The sequence below is a fragment of the Oncorhynchus gorbuscha genome, linkage group LG05 (genome assembly GCF_021184085.1).
Source record: "Oncorhynchus gorbuscha isolate QuinsamMale2020 ecotype Even-year linkage group LG05, OgorEven_v1.0, whole genome shotgun sequence".
Lineage (NCBI taxonomy): Eukaryota > Metazoa > Chordata > Actinopteri > Salmoniformes > Salmonidae > Oncorhynchus > Oncorhynchus gorbuscha.
In genome coordinates, this window is record NC_060177.1 from 57,483,388 (window position 1) to 57,501,450 (window position 18,063).

Consider the following 18,063-nt stretch of genomic DNA (forward strand, 5'->3'; position numbering starts at 1 on the left):
TAGACAAGCCTACGCCCATGTTTGCCTTAGATGGTAGTCATCTTCCCAGTATCAAATTTGAGACACTACCTTTAACTCTCACAGTATCTGGTAACCACAGTGAGACTATTTCTTTTTGATTTTCCGTTCACCGTTTACACCTGTTGTTTTGGGTCATCCCTGGCTAGTATGTCATAATCCTTCTATTAATTGGTCTAGTAATTCTATCCTATCCTGGAACGTTTCTTGTCATGTGAAGTGTTTAATGTCTGCCATCCCTCCCGTTTCTTCTCTCCCTACTTCTCAGGAGGAACCTGGCGATTTGACAGGAGTGCCGGAGGAATATCATGATCTGCGCACGGTCTTCAGTCGGTCCCGAGCCAACTCCCTTCCTCCTCACCGGTCGTATGATTGTAGTATTGATCTCCTTCCAGGGACCACGCCTCCTCGAGGTAGACTATACTCTCTGTCGGCTCCCGAACGTAAGGCTCTCGAGGATTATTTGTCTGTGTCTCTTGACGCCGGTACCATAGTGCCTTCTTCTTCTCCGGCCGGGGCGGGGTTCTTTTTTGTTAAGAAGAAGGACGGTACTCTGCGCCCCTGCGTGGATTATCGAGGGCTGAATGACATAACGGTTAAGAATCGTTATCCGCTTCCCCTTATGTCATCAGCCTTCGAGATTCTGCAGGGAGCCAGGTGCTTTACTAAGTTGGACCTTCGTAACGCTTACCATCTCGTACGCTTCAGAGAGGGGGACGAGTGGAAAACGGCGTTTAACACTCCGTTAGGGCATTTTGAGTACCGGGTTCTGCCGTTCGGTCTCGCCAATGCGCCAGCTGTTTTTCAGGCATTAGTTAATGATGTTCTGAGAGACATGCTGAACATTTTTGTTTTTGTCTATCTTGACGATATCCTGATTTTTTCTCCGTCACTCGAGATTCATGTTCAGCACGTTCGACGTGTTCTACAGCGCCTTTTAGAGAATTGTCTCTACGTAAAGGCTGAGAAGTGCTCTTTTCATGTCTCCTCCGTTACTTTTCTCGGTTCCGTTATTTCCGCTGAAGGCATTCAGATGGATTCCGCTAAGGTCCAAGCTGTCAGTGATTGGCCCGTTCCAAGGTCACGTGTCGAGTTGCAGCGCTTTTAGGTTTCGCTAATTTCTATCGGCGTTTCATTCGTAATTTCGGTCAAGTTGCTGCCCTCTCACAGCTCTTACTTCTGTCAAGACGTGTTTTAAGTGGTCCGGTTCCGCCCAGGGAGCTTTTGATCTTCTAAAAGAACGTTTTACGTCCGCTCCTATCCTCGTTACTCCTGACGTCACTAGACAATTCATTGTCGAGGTTGACGCTTCAGAGGTAGGCGTGGGAGCCATTCTATCCCAGCGCTTCCAGTCTGACGATAAGGTTCATCCGTGCGCTTATTTTTCTCATCGCCTGTCGCCATCTGAGCGCAACTATGATGTGGGTAACCGTGAACTGCTCGCCATCCGCTTAGCCCTAGGCGAATGGCGACAGTGGTTGGAGGGGGCGACCGTTCCTTTTGTCGTTTGGACAGACCATAAGAACCTTGAGTACATCCGTTCTGCCAAACGACTTAATGCCCGTCAAGCTCGTTGGGCGTTGTTTTTCGCTCGTTTCGAGTTTGTGATTTCTTACCGTCCGGGTAGCAAGAACACCAAGCCTGATGCCTTATCCCGTCTGTTTAGTTCTTCTGTGGCTTCTACTGATCCCGAGGGGATTCTTCCTTATGGGCGTGTTGTCGGGTTGACAGTCTGGGGAATTGAAAGACAGGTTAAGCAAGCACTCACGCACACTGCGTCGCCGCGCTTGTCCTAGTAACCTCCTTTTCGTTCCTGTTTCCACTCGTCTGGCTGTTCTTCAGTGGGCTCACTCTGCCAAGTTAGCTGGTCATCCCGGTGTTCGAGGCACTCTTGCGTCTATTCGCCAGCGCTTTTGGTGGCCGACTCAGGAGCGTGACACGCGCCGTTTCGTGGCTGCGTGTTCAGACTGCGCGCAGAAGAAGTCTGGTAATTTTTTTCTGCTTCTGCTCCTGGTCTTGCTGGGTCTCAGTCTGTTCCCTGCCATCGCATCTCTCCTGTTCTTGTCCCTGCCCTTGCTGTGTCTCAGTCTGTCCCTAGTTCTCATTTTTTTTTTTAGAGTAGTACCCTAGTTTCCCTTTTTATCGTTTTTCGTTACGGTCCTGAGGAGAGGAGTTGGGTTCTTTCTCGGGACGTGCTGGACCGTTTGATCTATGATTTCCTCCGTTGCCGCCAGTGTTCCTCCTCGAGAGCGCCAGGAGGCGCTCGGTGAGTGGGGGGTACTGTCATGTTTGTCATTTATTATCTTGTCTTGTCCCTGTGCTTCCCATTCTATTCGTTTCCCTCTGCTGGTCTTATTTGGTTCTTTCCCTCCTTCTAGCCCTCTCTCTCCCCCTCCCTCTCTCACTCTCTCGCTCTCTCTTCTCTCTATCGTTCCGTTCCTGCTCCCAGCTGTTCCTATTCCCCTAATCATCATTTAGTCTTCCCACACCTGTTCCCGATCCTTTCCCCTGATTAGAGTCCCTATTTATTCCTTTGTGTTCCGTTCCTGTGCCGTCGGTTCCTTGTTTTGTATTCACCATGCTGTGATTGCGTTTCGCCCTGTCCTGTCGTGTTTTTTGCCGTGATTGTGTATCACCCTGTCCTGTCGTGTTTTGTGCCTTCATCAGACGCTGCGTGTGAGCAGGTGTCTCAGTCGACTACGGCCTGCGCCTACCCGAAGCGACCTGCAGTCTGTGGCCGCTTCTCCAGTTGTTTTCCCCTCTACAAATCTAGAGGATTTCAGTTATTCCGTTTTGAACATTAATAAACTCTGTTTCTGTTAAGTCGCGTTTGGGTCCTCTTTCACCTGCATGACAGAGAACAGACAAAGATAACCAAATATACAGTGGGGCAAAAAAGTATTTAGTCAGCCACCAATTGTGCAAGTTCTCCCACTTAAAAATATGAGAGAGGCCTGTAATTTTCATCATAGGTACATTTCAACTATGACAAACAAAATGAGAAGAAAAAAAAAAATCCAGAAAATCACATTTTAGGATTTTTATTGCAAATTATTGTGGAAAATAAGGACCCTAATAAGGAAATAATATACCCTTTGTTGGCAATGACAGAGGTCAGACGTTTTCTGTAAGTCTTCACAAGGTTTTCACACACTGTTGCTGGTATTTTGGCCCATTCCTCCATGCAGATCTCCTCTAGAGCAATGATGTTTTGGGGCTGTTGCTGGGCAACACGGACTTTCAACTCCCTCCAAATATTTTCTATGGGGTTGAGATCTGGAAACTGCTAGGCCACTCCAGGACCTTGAAATGCTTCTTACGAAGCCACTCCTTCAATGCCCGGGCGGTGTGTTTGGGATCATTGTCATGCTGAAAGACCCAGCCACGTTTCATCTTCAAAGCCCTTGCTGATGGAAGGAGGTTTTCACTCAAAATCTCACGATACATGGCCCCATTCATTCTTTCCTTTACACGGATCAGTCGTCCTGGTCCCTTTGCAGAAAAACAGCCCCAAAGCATGATGTTTCCACCCCCATGCTTCACAGTAGGTATGGTGTTCTTTGGATGCAACTCAGCATTCTTTGTCCTCCAAACACGACAAGTTGAGTTTTTACCAAAAAGTTACATTTTGGTTTCATCTGAACATATGACATTCTCCCAAACTTCTTCTGGATCATCCAAATGCTCTCTAGCAAACTTCAGACGGGCCTGGACATGTACTGGCTTAAGCAGGGGGACACATCTGGCACTGCAGGATTTGAGTCCCTGGCGGCGTAGTGTGTTACTGATGGTAGGCTTTGTTACTTTGGTCCCAGCTCTCTGCAGGTCATTCACTAGGTCCCCCCGTGTGGTTCTGGGAATTTTGCTCACCGTTCTTGCGATCATTTTGACCCCACAGGGTGAGATCTTGCGTGGAGCCCCAGATCGAGGGAGATTATCAGTGGTCTTGTATGTCTTCCATTTCATAATAATTGCTCCCACAGTTGATTTCTTCAAACCAAGCTGCTTACCTATTGCAGATTCAGTCTTCCCAGCCTGGTGCATGTCTACCATTTTGTTTCTGGTGTCCTTTGACAGCTCTTTGGTCTTGGCCATAGTGAAGTTTGGAGTGTGACTGTTTGAGGTTGTGGACAGGTGTCTTTTATACTGATAACAAGTTCAAACAGGTGCCATTAATACAGGTAACGAGTGGAGGACAGAGGAGCCTCTTAAAGAAGAAGTTACAGGTCTGTGAGAGCCAGAAATCTTGCTTGTTTGTAGGTGACCAAATACTTATTTTCCACCATAATTTGCAAATTAATTAATAAAAAATCCTACAATGTGATTTTCTGGATTTCTCTCTCTCATTTTGTCTGTCATAGTTTAAGTGTACCTATGATGAAAATTACAGGCCTCTCATCTTTTTAAGTGGGAGAACTTGCACAATTGGTGGCTGACTAAATACTTTTTTGCCCCTCTGTATATCAAAGCTACGACGCTTCAATCTCACCCCAGCACTGCTGCAACCCCTCCCCATCATGGCTATAACAATCACTTTTTAAACAAACAATGAATTTCGGCTTTAAAAAAAAATTCCCCCAGAGTTTTCGATTTAGGAGAGGGTAAACCAACCCAAATTTGAGTCACTGAGATATGCAATAAGGAATAACTAGATATATTGGTGTTAGCCAAGCCCTGAGCTGTGATGTATTACTGTATATGTGCTTCATGTTGACCCTGCCCTGTGTATCTCTCACTGTGCAGTGGGCCAGATGGGCAGGGGGTGAGCCTCTGTGTTGAACACATACTTGTCCAGACTGAGCAGCTCCGGGTCATCGGAGAACAGCAGGTAGAAGTATTTGAGAGTCTCCCCCAGGAAGAAACTCTCCATCTTGTCCCGGGGGCTGGGGTACTCTGGGTCCCGGACGTTGTTGATGGACGTGTAGCCACCAGTAGAAACCTGGTGAGACACGCATGTTATTACGTTATCACATGTTGTTATCACACATTATTATAAGGATGCGCAATGTCTGTGGAATACTAACTCAATTAACACATAAGGATTCATCACTCACTTTAACAATGCATTTCTCAGTAGCCTGGTTCCAGATGACTCCTATTGTCATGCCAAACAGATCTGGGACCAGGCGGGTTCATTTACTTACAGTATTTACAGTATTCTAGGCTGGTTAGTGACTGTGCTCGCTCACCTTGGTATACTTGTTGAAGTTCTGGAGGATCTCCCAGCCCCAGTCCCTGTACTTCCTGTCTTTAGTGAACCTGTACAGATAGAACAAGCTCTCCACCGTCTCAGGGCGCAGGAGGTTGTGTCTGTCTGCAAGCTGAAGTAATGACACACACACGGGAAACAATAATATTAATTGCATCAACAAAAATACACACTTCACAACAGTGAAAGAGATCGTCAGGAACCAAATAGCACTTCAGTTGGGTGTTGATCATAACCATATCTCTGCTGTGAGTGTTGTTCAGAGCACACCCCTACCTTCACATCTACATCTCCGATGCTGCCCTCGTGCATGTTAAAGTGGACAATCTCAGGGCTCAGGCCAGTCTCCATCTGGGCATACATCTGGTAGCAGGTCTCCATCAGCTGCTTGGCCAGCTCCATGTGTTCTGCTGGCAGGCCGTGGTGGGCCCCTAGAGCCAGGGTCCCAGGGAGGAAACACACCAGGTGGTCCTGACATGGGGGAGGGGGGTTCAGTGGAGAAAGTCCATGTCCATGTTACACAATCTAGAGAAAACAGCAGCTTTTTCAACACACACTCATCTAGTGTGCATAGTCAGTATCCTAACCATTTTGGGGCTGAACCTGCCATGGGAAAGCTCCCCAACGAAGGTCAGCCTGTTCGGAGAGGACTTCTTCAGCAGGTTCTTCTTCACTCCCTCCAGGGCCTGCAGGTAATCCTCCAGCAACCTGAGGAACACAGTCACAGCTTTATAGCCAAGCACTCTGGAGCACAACCCGAGGAACACCCAAAACAGCCACAGCTTTACAGCCAAGCACATCTGTTTATTTGTACTGCTCTGTATAAGCACAACACTGCTTTGACTTAAAGGAATATAGTCTATAACTACACAAATACTGAGAAGCAGTCAGCTTAATGGTACTTGCGTAGTTTTCTGTTATTTTAAATGTGTCCCATAGAATCCACAACACCGACTGATACAGCACTGAGCCAAGAAAAAAATAAAATACAAGGAACTACATTTAAAGCATAGTACAATAACTCAAATCTGTCCTCAAGCTGTGCTGGGTCTGGGAGAGCTGTTCCAACTGAGGGTAAATGTTTTATAAAGGCAGCTCTGAAGACCTAGTTGTGCATGAAGTTGAGCAAATATCACCAGACAGAGTCATGAAATGTTCAGTCTTATGCACAGCCTGATACGACATACAGCTGTTCCTTCACATCCACACAGCTTGTCCAGCACGACAGGTAACAGAGAGACTTGGGCTGTTTAAGTCATCTCAGTTACATCAGGGGAGGGACAGCTCTGAGGAGATCAAGCTATGAGACTGTCAAACATGACAGCAAGCTAGAGCAGGGACAACTCCGCTGCCTGCCCCCAGTACTTAGCAGGGAGCCTAGACAAGATCACTAGGACCTGAGTGGCTAGACCTGACTTAGCGTCAGCCTAAACCTCATATACAGCCTTGAGAAAAGTAGACCGGAAAGTGTTTAGAAAATAGTTTTACTCACGCCGTCTCCTTCTTGCCTCCCTGGATCCACTGTTTGAGGAGGTATTCGTAGTAGCTGTCTGCCCGTGCACCCAGCGTGAACATCCCCAAATGGGTGAACTGGCCACTGTTGGTGTTGATGAACATGGGGACGAGGCCATCCTGCTTCCCCTCCAGCTTGTGGACTTTCTGCATGACCTCATCCACTGCAGCCTGTAGAAGAAGGGGATGGAGAAAGTCAGTTAAATGTCGTCAGAGATGATTGATAGAGTGCTGTATATATCAAACCTGACGTCAAATCGAGTCCTGTCATTGGAACATTGCTTTTGAGTGTTGGTATGAACATTACCAACAGATCCTGATACTCTGTTGTGGCTTGGTTTACCTGGTAGCGTGTGTCCTGAGTGAGGCGACTCAGCTCCCTAAATTCCAGCTGGATGCTGGTGACCTCCGCAACAGTGCTGTCCGACGTCCATCGAGGGGGGTGGGCCGTACCCTTCCCAATGTTCACATCTGAGTAGGGGATCTTGGATGGGGTGTTGAAGGCAGGCATTAACCTCGTTCCTATATCTTTCTGCAAAGTCATACAAATAAAATAAAAAAACAGAAATGCCCATCAATTTGGTTTCCTTAACCAGACCCCCATCTCCCAAAGAGAATTTCAGGACTTAATTCATATGACCAACAGCAAAATTAGCAGCAGCCCATGAAAGGGTCTTTGAGAGGCAGAGGGACTGGAGGAGGAAGTGCCAGAGGCTCAGCACCAGAAACAGTAAGTGCCAGCTCTCTATAGGTCTCCCTGTACGTGACTCACAGCCTTGTCCAGGAACAGAGTGTCTCCAGTCAGATGGTAAGTGCTTAGCAAGCCGCCCAGGATACGGATGGTGCTCTCAAACAGGTTCACGTCCACGTCTTTATCAAAGGACAGCTCTGTGGACACCCAGGTCTTAGCCTCCTCAAACTCTGTCCAAAAGAGGGCAAGAAACTTTAGTGGTCTAACTCCATGAAAACTCTGATACAGAAGGTATATAGAAAAGCTGGATCGTGAATGTACTGTAGGTACCTTTTTTGAGGTTGAGAATCCACATTGTATCCAGTGCATCAATTAGGGTCAAGCCTAGGCCAAACCACTCTCCATAGGACTTAGACATGGGCCTCAGCTCATCTTTCCCCCAGGCAAACTCTTTGTAGCCCTTCCATGCATGTCTGAAAGCATCACGTACTGCCTCAAGCCTATCGACTTCTGAAACACACACGTGCCAAGATAATAGGCCACCATCCAAGTCCGTTCCAGAATGATGAATTCACAACTTCTATTTAAGTCTCTTTCAGGCCATGCACACATCAAACTCAACGTGTGGTTAATAAACTCAGCTGTTGTTCATGGTCATGAAGGGGTGCTATGGAGGGTTTGAGCAGAGAGAGACAGAGAGAGACAGTAGAGGCATAAACATGGCAAAGACCTGGCTCCTTGTGTGAATGGCCCTCTTGCTCAACCTCTGGGACATCCACCTTGTTCGCTGCTTCCTTGGCAGTTCTTCTTTCAGTGGCTTGGTCAATCATGGCCACACGCCAGCTAAACACACATAGGGGCCAGTCAAGATGAGAAGACAAGAAAACATGTTTATATTTGCTTGGAATCGAGTTGTATATTTTATTCAGATTACGCATCACAATCCACTTCTCTAACCCATGCAATAAAGGTGTATCAGTATGTTGTTATCAATCAGTCCATCAGTTCTCTCCACTGATTAGAGGCTAGTCTTACTTAACAAGTGGCTTCTCTCCCTCCTCTTTCTCCACCTGGGTATTTGACAAGTTCCCTTTCTTTTGCAGTCGGTTCTGAAGGCCGGGTGGCCCCCGCTTGTGGGCTGCCCTCTTCTGCTTCTGAAGGAAGAGACATGGTAAAGGGAGGGAAAAGCTTTACTTCAGAAACCCAGCTTACTGGATGTGTCAATCCACATATTTTGTCATAGTCAAAGGTTGGCTTTAGTAGTAAAGTGGAATGTACCAACCTCTGAAGGTGACTCTGGTACTAACTGTCGGTTCAGATTGTCCAACTCAGGTTGGACCTCATGGATGACAGGTTTCAGAGCATGGTCACCTTCCTCCTTCGCAACAACAGCCAAGCCTGGGGAGGAAGCAGAGGGGAGAATGCTCAGTCTCTGGTGCCTCTGGAACAGTCACCACCATACATTATAACAATTCCACTGTTTTGCTGGACTTACCTCGGAAATGTTCTGTGACACTGGGGTTAGTAGCAATCCCACAAACTAACATGAGAGCCACGGTGAAGAGGATTAGGTTGCGCTGCAATCTGGATAACAGTTTCCATTTCTGTGGATATATGGGTGCAATTTGGGTGAGAGAGAAAATGACAAAGCCATAAGCACAGGGCGAATTAGATAAAAACTCATTTGTAAATGGCCTGCGCTGGCTTGTCCGTCAGGAGAGACAAGCACACAATCAACAAAAAATACAGAAGAATCACTGAATGTCACACACTGTGCTACATGTCTGATCAACTGCGTCACTATAGTAACATGCTGCTACTATACAGAAGCACTGCAGCGTCGTATTCTTCTGATGAACAACGGTCATACCTCTACTGACTAACAGTGACAGGTCTGAGCACCAGTCATGTCCTTTCTGAGTGGCTATCACACGATATTATGGTTATGATCACAATTATGTCTTTGAGACATTTTTTTACTCAAGTTAGTAAACCATTAAAATGTCATGCTACATTTGATGTACAAAACATTCAGAGCGATATGCCTTACAGCATAGAAATAAACTGTAAATAGCACATAATAAGTCATCGGATCAGTGTGTGAGATAAGTAAGTTGGTTGCCTTCCTTCAGCCATCACTCACCCTCCAGCAGGACTGTCTTCTCCACTGATTACTGTTATTATAGATGCCACTTCCTTGTCCAGTGAGGGTTAAAGACACAAAGTCCGTCCTTGATGGTTGGTTCATGTCTCCAGCCCACCACACGGTGAAGTCATAGGCACAGTGCTAGAGGGAGAAAGAGGGCTGCCAATTAGAAATGACAGCAGATGCAATATATAGGCGACACATTATCTTCTCTGATACAAACTCAACTGTAGAGAGATGTGGTTTATTAAATCTAAACAGATTAAGCTACTTTTAATATTGAGGACACATGCATGCATACATACATATATATATACACACGGATCACTTTGTTTCAATAGAGAAATCAAACTATCTGAAAACAAAGCAATGCAGTTTCGTTTACATTTTGCTGCTGTCACTAAAGTCATTTTACTTTACACACCTATTGCAGCCTGTCAGCCACTTGTCCTCACTATTAAAAATATTTCTTACATTTTTTCCTAAACAAGTCAAATGAGTTTAGAAAGGAAATACATGACTTTAGTTGTGTAATACTGTATGCCATCTGACGAGGAAGCCTGGAGGCTATTCACCTCAGGAGTCCTGGCGCAACAGCTGTTAATTACGATGTGAAACAGCAGCGCCAAACCTACATAATAATGTACTGTCTGCCAATAAAACCCAGGCTAAAACTACAGACGTTGAATTTAGAAATACCTTTACATTTTAAACTACAATGTATCGTCTCTTGTGCTCTTCGGAGCTCCCAATTCCAATGTCCTGGGTCTTGAGCGAGGCTTGACCGATTCACACGTCGACTAGAGACCGAGGCATTACGAGGCCTACAGACTAAAAGCAAGCCGTTACACGAGTACAGTCAATTCGCTATAAACGAGGAGCATGTCTTACAGGATAAACGCAAGTGTTTGTTTAAAAGGATTGCCTACCTTGAAGAGAATGGTCCTCTACTCAACAGCAGCAGAAATGTCTATGCTCAGTGTCAGGAAAAAAAGTCATCTGAGCGATCAGAGCAGGGGCAACAATGTCTGAGGGCTATACACTGTAGTTATCTCCTTTCTCTCATGTCAACACTTCGCCCGATTATTTTCATGAAACATCATAGCTTCTTCATCGGTAGTTAATGTTCATTAATCTAATGTAGTCAAATCACATCGCTTTTTAAGTGCTTTAAGTTTTAATTAAAATGGCTTATATTTTACACTTGTTTGGGTGATTTTTGAGGAGGGGCAATACCAATGAATTATGAATAAATTAGTACAATAATTTATTCATATATTTCAGTTGAACCCCAAACAATTACTGGTATCTCGTGTGCATATTACAAAACATGAGAACATATGGATTTTATATATATATATATATATATATATATATATATTAGAGAGAGAGAGAGAGAGAGAGAGAGAGAGAGAGAGAGAGAGAGAGAGAGAGAGAGAGAGAGAGAGAGAGAGAGAGAGAGAGAGAGAGAGATCATTGACTGGATACTTAAAACATTTGAAGAAAACTGGCCAGCAAATAAATTAAGTAAATCACACAATTTACAAACACACACCTTTCAGCAAAGATGAAACTGAGCAAAACTTTAAAGATACCTTTGTCTCTGTCATTGAAGTTCCATACCATGTTCAAAGCCTGCTGCATGCAATCCGGTATCAATTGTAAGCACATTATCAAGAGCAGTCACCACATAAAGTCCCTCCTGTAGTTTTTCCATTCGAATCAGAACTGTTTTTCACAGAACTGGGGAGTCATTTTTCTCTTGTCAAAGCTTCTCAGGTTGGGGTTCATGGTAGAATAAAGCCAGGTCAGGGTGTAAAATCATGTGGTAAATTGAGGAGGGACAAAGATAAACTTCTAGCAGGGACATCACAATAAGGTGCAGTGAGGTAAAAACACAGGAGACACAACGGATCTACAGAAAACGTCAACGTTGGTCTTATTGAATGACCTATATACATCAACTTTGACAACATGTTTTATAGTACCGCATTGTTCCTCTGTATCAACAGACATCAGAACATTACAATTTCACCAATGGTAGTTAGGCTACTGTATCTATCAGGTGCTGCAATAATGCATAAAATGTTATCACCAAATACAATGAATTAATTGTCATAGCTCCTAATAGTCCTCATTGTATTAGTCTTCCTACTTTTTGACCAAGAGATCAATATTGATATGTTCCTTAGTTTCTAACTTGGGATGTAAGGGTAGAGTGAGCACAGATTTGGGACACATTGTTAAGTTGCGGCAGTGAAGGTTGTGTAAACCACAGTGTTCTTGGTCAAGAACATACCTGAATTAAGTATGGGAATGTTTGTAAAAAAACAGAATTATAGCACCATAAACATTCAGTGTAAAATCAGTGTACACAAAATACAAAGATACCTTCTCTCAAGAATATCCCTGGCCACAGACCAACCAGTTCATGTTTGTTAACTGGTTAACCTTTGGAGAGAGAAAACAGACACTTTGTCCTGTTGGTTGGTACTTCTACTTTGTCAATAAACAATTCTGTCATGAGAAGTGGAGAAATGCTGATGCCTTTCTCTGTCTCTTTCCAGTATCTCTGAGTCATTTCCCCACAAGCTGGAGGTTGTCTGGTGATTGTCTCATTGTTGTCTCTGCTCTTATCAGTCCTTAGAGAGAGTGTCTCTCTTTCCTTTCGCTGAAGCACACAGACCCGACAGTGAATCCAAACTCCTGTGTTAGGTCACTGCTTCCTAACACTGCCAGATCTCTCAGTGGAAGCAAATCGAGGTCCTCGCTCTCAAACTGGAACCCTGACTCACGACGGTCTCCGGAATCCAGCTCCTCAGAGGACTGCCAAGAAAGAAACACAAAGTAAATTACAAGCACTGAAGTGACTCTCTCTTCACCATCCCTCATCAGCCCCCTCCTCTTCATCATCATTTTGCTACACCCGCAATAACATCTGCTAATTATGTGTATGTGACCAATACAATTTGATTGATTGATCACCATCGTCATCATCTAATACAGTACATGGTCATCATTATAGTCTGAAAACATACCACACACTCTCGTAATGTCCCCAGGTAACTTTGTCTTCGTGTGTCTGCCAGGAACTTCAACTCTCTTTCCCCTGATCACTGTCTGTCCCAGGCTGGCAGGAGTAGGTCATGTTCTGACTGGTGAGCCTGCTGTTTAACCTAAGGAACCTCATCTGCACTACATCCGGTCCTGAATACTCAAACTGGGAGAGGGAATGGAAGGTGTGGTTTCAAAGAATCAAATCAAACTAAGGACACGAGAGCAAGACAGAATCAAGGTTGGATTTGAGCCTCACTTGAAAGCCTCTTTCCATTGAACTCAACCAATGAAATGAGATATTTGTCCTAGAATCCTTCAGCCAAGCCTTCATTGGCACCTGAGGTTTGAACGAATTTCAAACACACATAGCATATGTTATTACCACATGAAAAAAAGATCTATAGTTCAGAGGGTCCCAGAGCCAGAGGTGTATGTGGAAGTACCTGTGGAAGTACCTGAGGCTGGAGGGGAGACAGACAGCTCTTTGGTGCTGCAGTGAAGTCACGGTAGACCAGAATGGCATCAGCTGGGCTGCCCTGGTTAGGATCAATGTAACACATCCCTGGAACATGGAACAACCTTCACGTCAAAAACTGATCAGGGTTCAATCTCTCTGCTGCTGTAGAGTACAACTGCTTCCACACAAATCTAATAAACATATTATACATTTAAAATGCTGTTAGAATATAATGGAGAAGGTGTCACATTGTCATGAAAATAATTACATCAATATAGTTCCTGTCAATGTTACCTCTCGTTTTTTTTTCCGACACCAAGCACATTTCAGGTCTGCTGAGCACACGCAAACTTGAACGTTGTGAAAATGTTGTGCAACTTTCAGGGCGCATTTACTGTGAACACTGAGGCTGTAGCTGCTTTATGTTACAGTTTGAACAGTGGCCAAGTCGGCTAATGTGGCTATTTGATCATAATGTAGGCCTACCATTAAAAACAATGGATAAAATGCATTCCATAACATTTTAACATGGAAATACAGTTGAAGTTGGAAGTGTACATACACTTATGTTGGAGTAATTAAAACTCGTTTTTAAACTACTCCATAAATGTCTTGTTAACAAACTATAGTTTTAGCAAGTCGGTTAGGACATCTACTTTGTGTATGACACAAGTAATTTTTCCAACAATTGTTTACAGACAGATTACTTCACTTATAATTCACTGAATCACAATTCCAGTGGGTCAGAAGTATACATACACTATGTTGACTGTGTCTTTAAACAGCTTGGAAAATTCCAGAAAATGATATCATGGCTTTAGAAGCTTCTGATTGGCTAATTGACATCATTTAAGTCAATTGGAGGTGTACCTGTGGATGTATTTCAAGGCCTACCTTTGAAAAACAGTGCCTCTTTGCTTGACATCATGGGAAAATCAAAAGAAATCAGCTCAAAGAAATTATAAACCTCCACAAGTCTGGTTCATCATTGGGAGCAATTTCCAAATGCCTGAAGGTACCAAGTTCATCTGTACAAACAATAGTATGCAAGTATAAACACCATGGGACCACGCAGCCATCATACCGGTCAGGAAGGAGACGTGTTCATCTCAAGACATCAGTCAGGAAGTTAAAGCTTGGTCGCAAATGGTTCTTCCAAATGGACAATGACCCCAAGCATACTTCCAAATTTGTGGCAAAATGGTTTAACCTGTTGAGTGTAGGGGGCAGTATTTTGATGTTTGGATGAAAAACGTACCCAAATTAAACTGCCTATTTCTCAGGCACAGACGTTAGAATATGCATATAATTGTCAGATTAGGATAGAAAACACTAAAGTTTCCAAAACTGTCAAAATATTGTCTGTGAGTATAACAGAACTGATATTTTGCCGGCGAGAACCTGAGGAAAATCCAACTCGGAAGTGCCTCTTATTGTGAAAGCTCCCTGTTCCATTGCATGCCTTCCCTCCATTTAAAGGGATATCAACCAGATTCCTTTCCCCATGGCTTCCACATGGTGTGAACAGTCTTTAGACATAGTTTCAGCCTTTTATTCTGAAAAATGAGCAAGGACGATTACGTCAGTGGATGGCTGGGTGCCAGCAGAGTTTTGCATGCGCAACAGCTTGGAGCAGACATTTTCTCTCTTTCTCTTCTATTGAAAAAATATATTTTCGTCTGCCCCGTCGTGACCGCTTGAGCCTGTGGATTTCTGAACAAAACGCGCCAACCAAATGGAGGTATTTTGGATATAAAAATAATCTTTCTGGAACAAAAGGAATATTTATTGTGTAACTGGGAGTCTCGTGATTGCAAACATCCGAAGATCATCAAAGGTAAGCGATTCATTTTATTGCTTTTCTGACTTTCGTGACCAATCTACTTTGCTGCTAGCAGTTTGTAATGTTTTGTCTGCTGAGAGAGATGTTCTTACATAAACGCTTGGTTTGCTTTAGCTGTAAAGCTTTTTTGAAATCTTACACGCCAGGTGGATTAACAACTAGCTACGCTGTGTTTTACTATATTGCACTTGTGATTTCATAAAAATGAAATATTTTTAGTAATTTAATTTGAAATTGGCGCTCTGCAATTCAGCGGATGTTGATGAAAATGATCCCGCTAACGGGATGGGTGCGCCAAGAAGTTTTAAGGACAACAAAGTCAAGGTATTGGAGTGGCCATCACAAAGCCCTGACCTCAATCATATAGAACATATGTGGGCAGAACTGAAAAAGTGTGTGTGAGCAAGGAGGTCTACAAACCTGACTCAGTGACACCAGCTCTGCCAGGAGGAATGGGACAAAATTCACCCAACCTATTGTGGGAAGCTTGTGGAAGGCTACCCGAAACATTTGACCCAAGTTAAACCATTTAAAGGCAATGCTACCAAATACTAATTGAGTGTATGTAAACTAAATAAAAGCTTTAATAAATAATTATCTAATATTATTCTGACATTTCCCCTTCTTAAAATAAAGTGGTGATCCTAACTGACCTAAAACAGGAAAGGATTAAATGTCTAGGATTAAATGTCAGGAATTGTGAAAAACAGAGTTTAAATGTATTTGGTTAAGGTGTATGTAAACTTCAACTGTAGCTGTTCTATCATTCAGGCTACAGTAGCAACCAATGTGTGGTGTTCAATGTACAGTAGGCCTATATTCCATGAGACTTTTGAAAAAACATGCAGGGCCTGACATTAACCTGTATATCCACTTGACCTTCAGACACGGAAGTGACTGAACTTGTTGTTGTGTTGTTTGATGCAAGAAACCACTTTACAAAATAAAATGCATTGTTATTCCCATACCATTATTACAGAGAATCAGACAAATGATGCGCCCTCTGCCTATTGGCTACTTTCGCTTATTCAAGCTTGTCTCAAAATACAACACTGCCCCTTTAAGACAAAATAAAATATCTTTACCTGACTTGCTTTTAAATGTACATGTTTTGTGCTCTTGTAGGAAGCAATCACTCCCCTATTACTGACTACAAATTATCTATAACTGGGACTAATAATTTACTAACTAGCAAAGGATATGAATAAAATGTGGACATGTGGCTACATGTCAAAACAAGCTCATCTACTCACGACCACAGCTGAAAACACAGTCCAGTTCAAAGTAAATGTCACATATCCATATATGGCAATGGTCAATTTGCTATAGGCCTACTGCAGCTCTGACTGTTAATGCCGCACGAGTCTGTGTAGAGTACGGGCGGATTCCTGCGCAATAGAATTCTACTCCAATGTGTTGTGCCTACAACAACATCTCCTTGTATGGTTAGTTTTTTTCGATATGTTGCATTGAAAGTGGCTAATATTGCATTGATTTGATCACAATTCTCACAGTAAAGAGAAACGTTGATAGTGTTAACTAAGGGGTAAAACTCTAGAAAGTTCAATATCCTGCCCCTCTCCGTGGGCTGATATTTCTTCTCGCAGCAGTCCTGGGGAGCTGCGCGGCAGTCTCGGGCTACTGCGAGCCCCCGCACGCATGCAGCTGAGAGGGAACATTGCTTCCTGTGGAAGAAGCCCATACCGTTCGTGAAGTTCGGCTGGGACAGCCATAGTGCCATCTGGTGGATCTATGAACAAGCACAGGTCCTGGTGCAAAGGGTCCAGGAGAGTCTGGACCAGGAGGTAGTTGGCGTCCTGGTCGGGGGGGATTTGCTTTGACAGATTACCAACAACTTGCCTTGATCTGTGCCAGAGTAAGGTAAGGTTCAGAGAGGTTCCAGGAGGTCCAGGGAGACCCTGATATATAAAAGGAAAAACAAGCACAATATGAAAGTTAAACTCACTGCCCAGGGATGCTTCCTACCTTCAGGCTATGCTCAAACCCTACATCCCAACACACCCGAGCACTTCGTTCTGCCACAAGAGGTCAGCTCCCGGTCAGGCCAGTCAGTGTTCTTCTCTGTCCTGGCACCCCAATGGTGGAGCCAGCTTACCCTGATGCCTAGGACAGCAGAGTCCCTGCAGAGTCCCTGCCCCTCTCTGAACCTTACTATGACTGAGATATGTGTGTGTCCCACCTACATGTAGCTATCTCAAGATGAATGCACTAATTGTAAGTCGCTCTGGATATGCATGTTTACTAAATGACTAAAATGTAGATTGGGTCAGGAATCCTTTAAATTTCATTAAATAGAGGTAACGCAGCTGGTAATGTGGAGTGACGCGAGGAAGGTCATACTCACAGGCAGGCCTCTCACTCCAATAGGACCTGATTTTCCAGCAAATCCTTTTAGACCCTGATATTCAGGTGAATAGTCCATTTAGTCTGTGCCCTCAGTCAATCCACCAATCTCCACATAATAAATGTACAGAACACATCAAGGTATGCATTAAAAAGACGGAACACATGCAGGTATTTGTATTTAGAGTAATATACCATTTCTCCAAACAAACCCTATAGACAGAGAAAAGGAATCACGTTAGAATTGAATTATTCTCTGTAATAAAAATCCTACTTTATTTTCAGAAAAGTCAAGGAAATAGCAATAGCATATCACTGAACGTCACAGGAAGTCCAGTTAGACCTGGGGTCCCCCACCCCCCATGAGGACCAATGTCTCCCTACAAAGACAGAAGACAAAATCACAGTCAATACAACTCAATAGCAATGCCACGAATAATGTTGCGTACTTAACAGAAAACACTGAGTCAAGCTTTCAGAGTAAGACCAAATAGACAGACAGATACTAGATAGTACATCTCACCTGTTCTCCTTTAATGCCATCGCTCCCTGGCTCTCCCAAAGGGCCTTGTGTCCCCTGAAACAGACACACAGACACATCATGGAGCTGTGTCCATCATTGAATACAGGAAATGTATAGGGATATGAACATGGGAATGATGGAGGCAAAATGTATCTATAGTGACTCTAAATAGATCAATTCATGCACAGTACATCGGACTCATGTGTAATACGCTTCTTGGGATAAATGAGAGTACCTTCAGCC

At 43.9% G+C, this 18,063-nt stretch overlaps 1 protein-coding gene across 14 annotated transcripts; it reads right to left on the reverse strand.

The window, feature by feature from the left end:
• Positions 1 to 4,382: 4,382 nt before the first annotated feature.
• Positions 4,383 to 17,588, reverse strand: LOC124036136 (endoplasmic reticulum mannosyl-oligosaccharide 1,2-alpha-mannosidase-like). 14 transcript variants are annotated; one of them, XM_046350305.1, is made up of 18 exons: positions 17,299 to 17,588; positions 16,638 to 16,852; positions 12,615 to 13,195; positions 10,506 to 12,402; positions 10,282 to 10,407; positions 9,574 to 9,717; positions 8,926 to 9,034; positions 8,713 to 8,828; positions 8,466 to 8,584; positions 8,161 to 8,273; positions 7,761 to 7,940; positions 7,512 to 7,660; positions 7,083 to 7,271; positions 6,720 to 6,910; positions 5,815 to 5,935; positions 5,504 to 5,698; positions 5,208 to 5,339; positions 4,384 to 4,957 (listed from the first exon to the last, which is right to left on the reverse strand). In XM_046350305.1, the coding sequence occupies exons 6-18, from the start codon at positions 9,676 to 9,678 to the stop codon at positions 4,751 to 4,753; spliced, it is 1,926 nt and encodes a 641-aa protein (XP_046206261.1). In that variant the 5' UTR covers positions 9,679 to 9,717; positions 10,282 to 10,407; positions 10,506 to 12,402; positions 12,615 to 13,195; positions 16,638 to 16,852; positions 17,299 to 17,588; the 3' UTR covers positions 4,384 to 4,750. The 14 variants fall into 14 exon arrangements, with proteins under 14 accessions (XP_046206274.1, XP_046206261.1, XP_046206273.1 ...); XM_046350309.1 differs by lacking the exon at positions 10,282 to 10,407 and having other exon boundaries at positions 4,385 to 4,957; positions 12,615 to 12,796; positions 13,089 to 13,195; XM_046350308.1 differs by lacking the exon at positions 10,282 to 10,407 and having other exon boundaries at positions 4,385 to 4,957; positions 12,615 to 12,970; positions 13,089 to 13,195.
• Between the last annotated feature and the right edge of the window lie 475 nt (positions 17,589 to 18,063).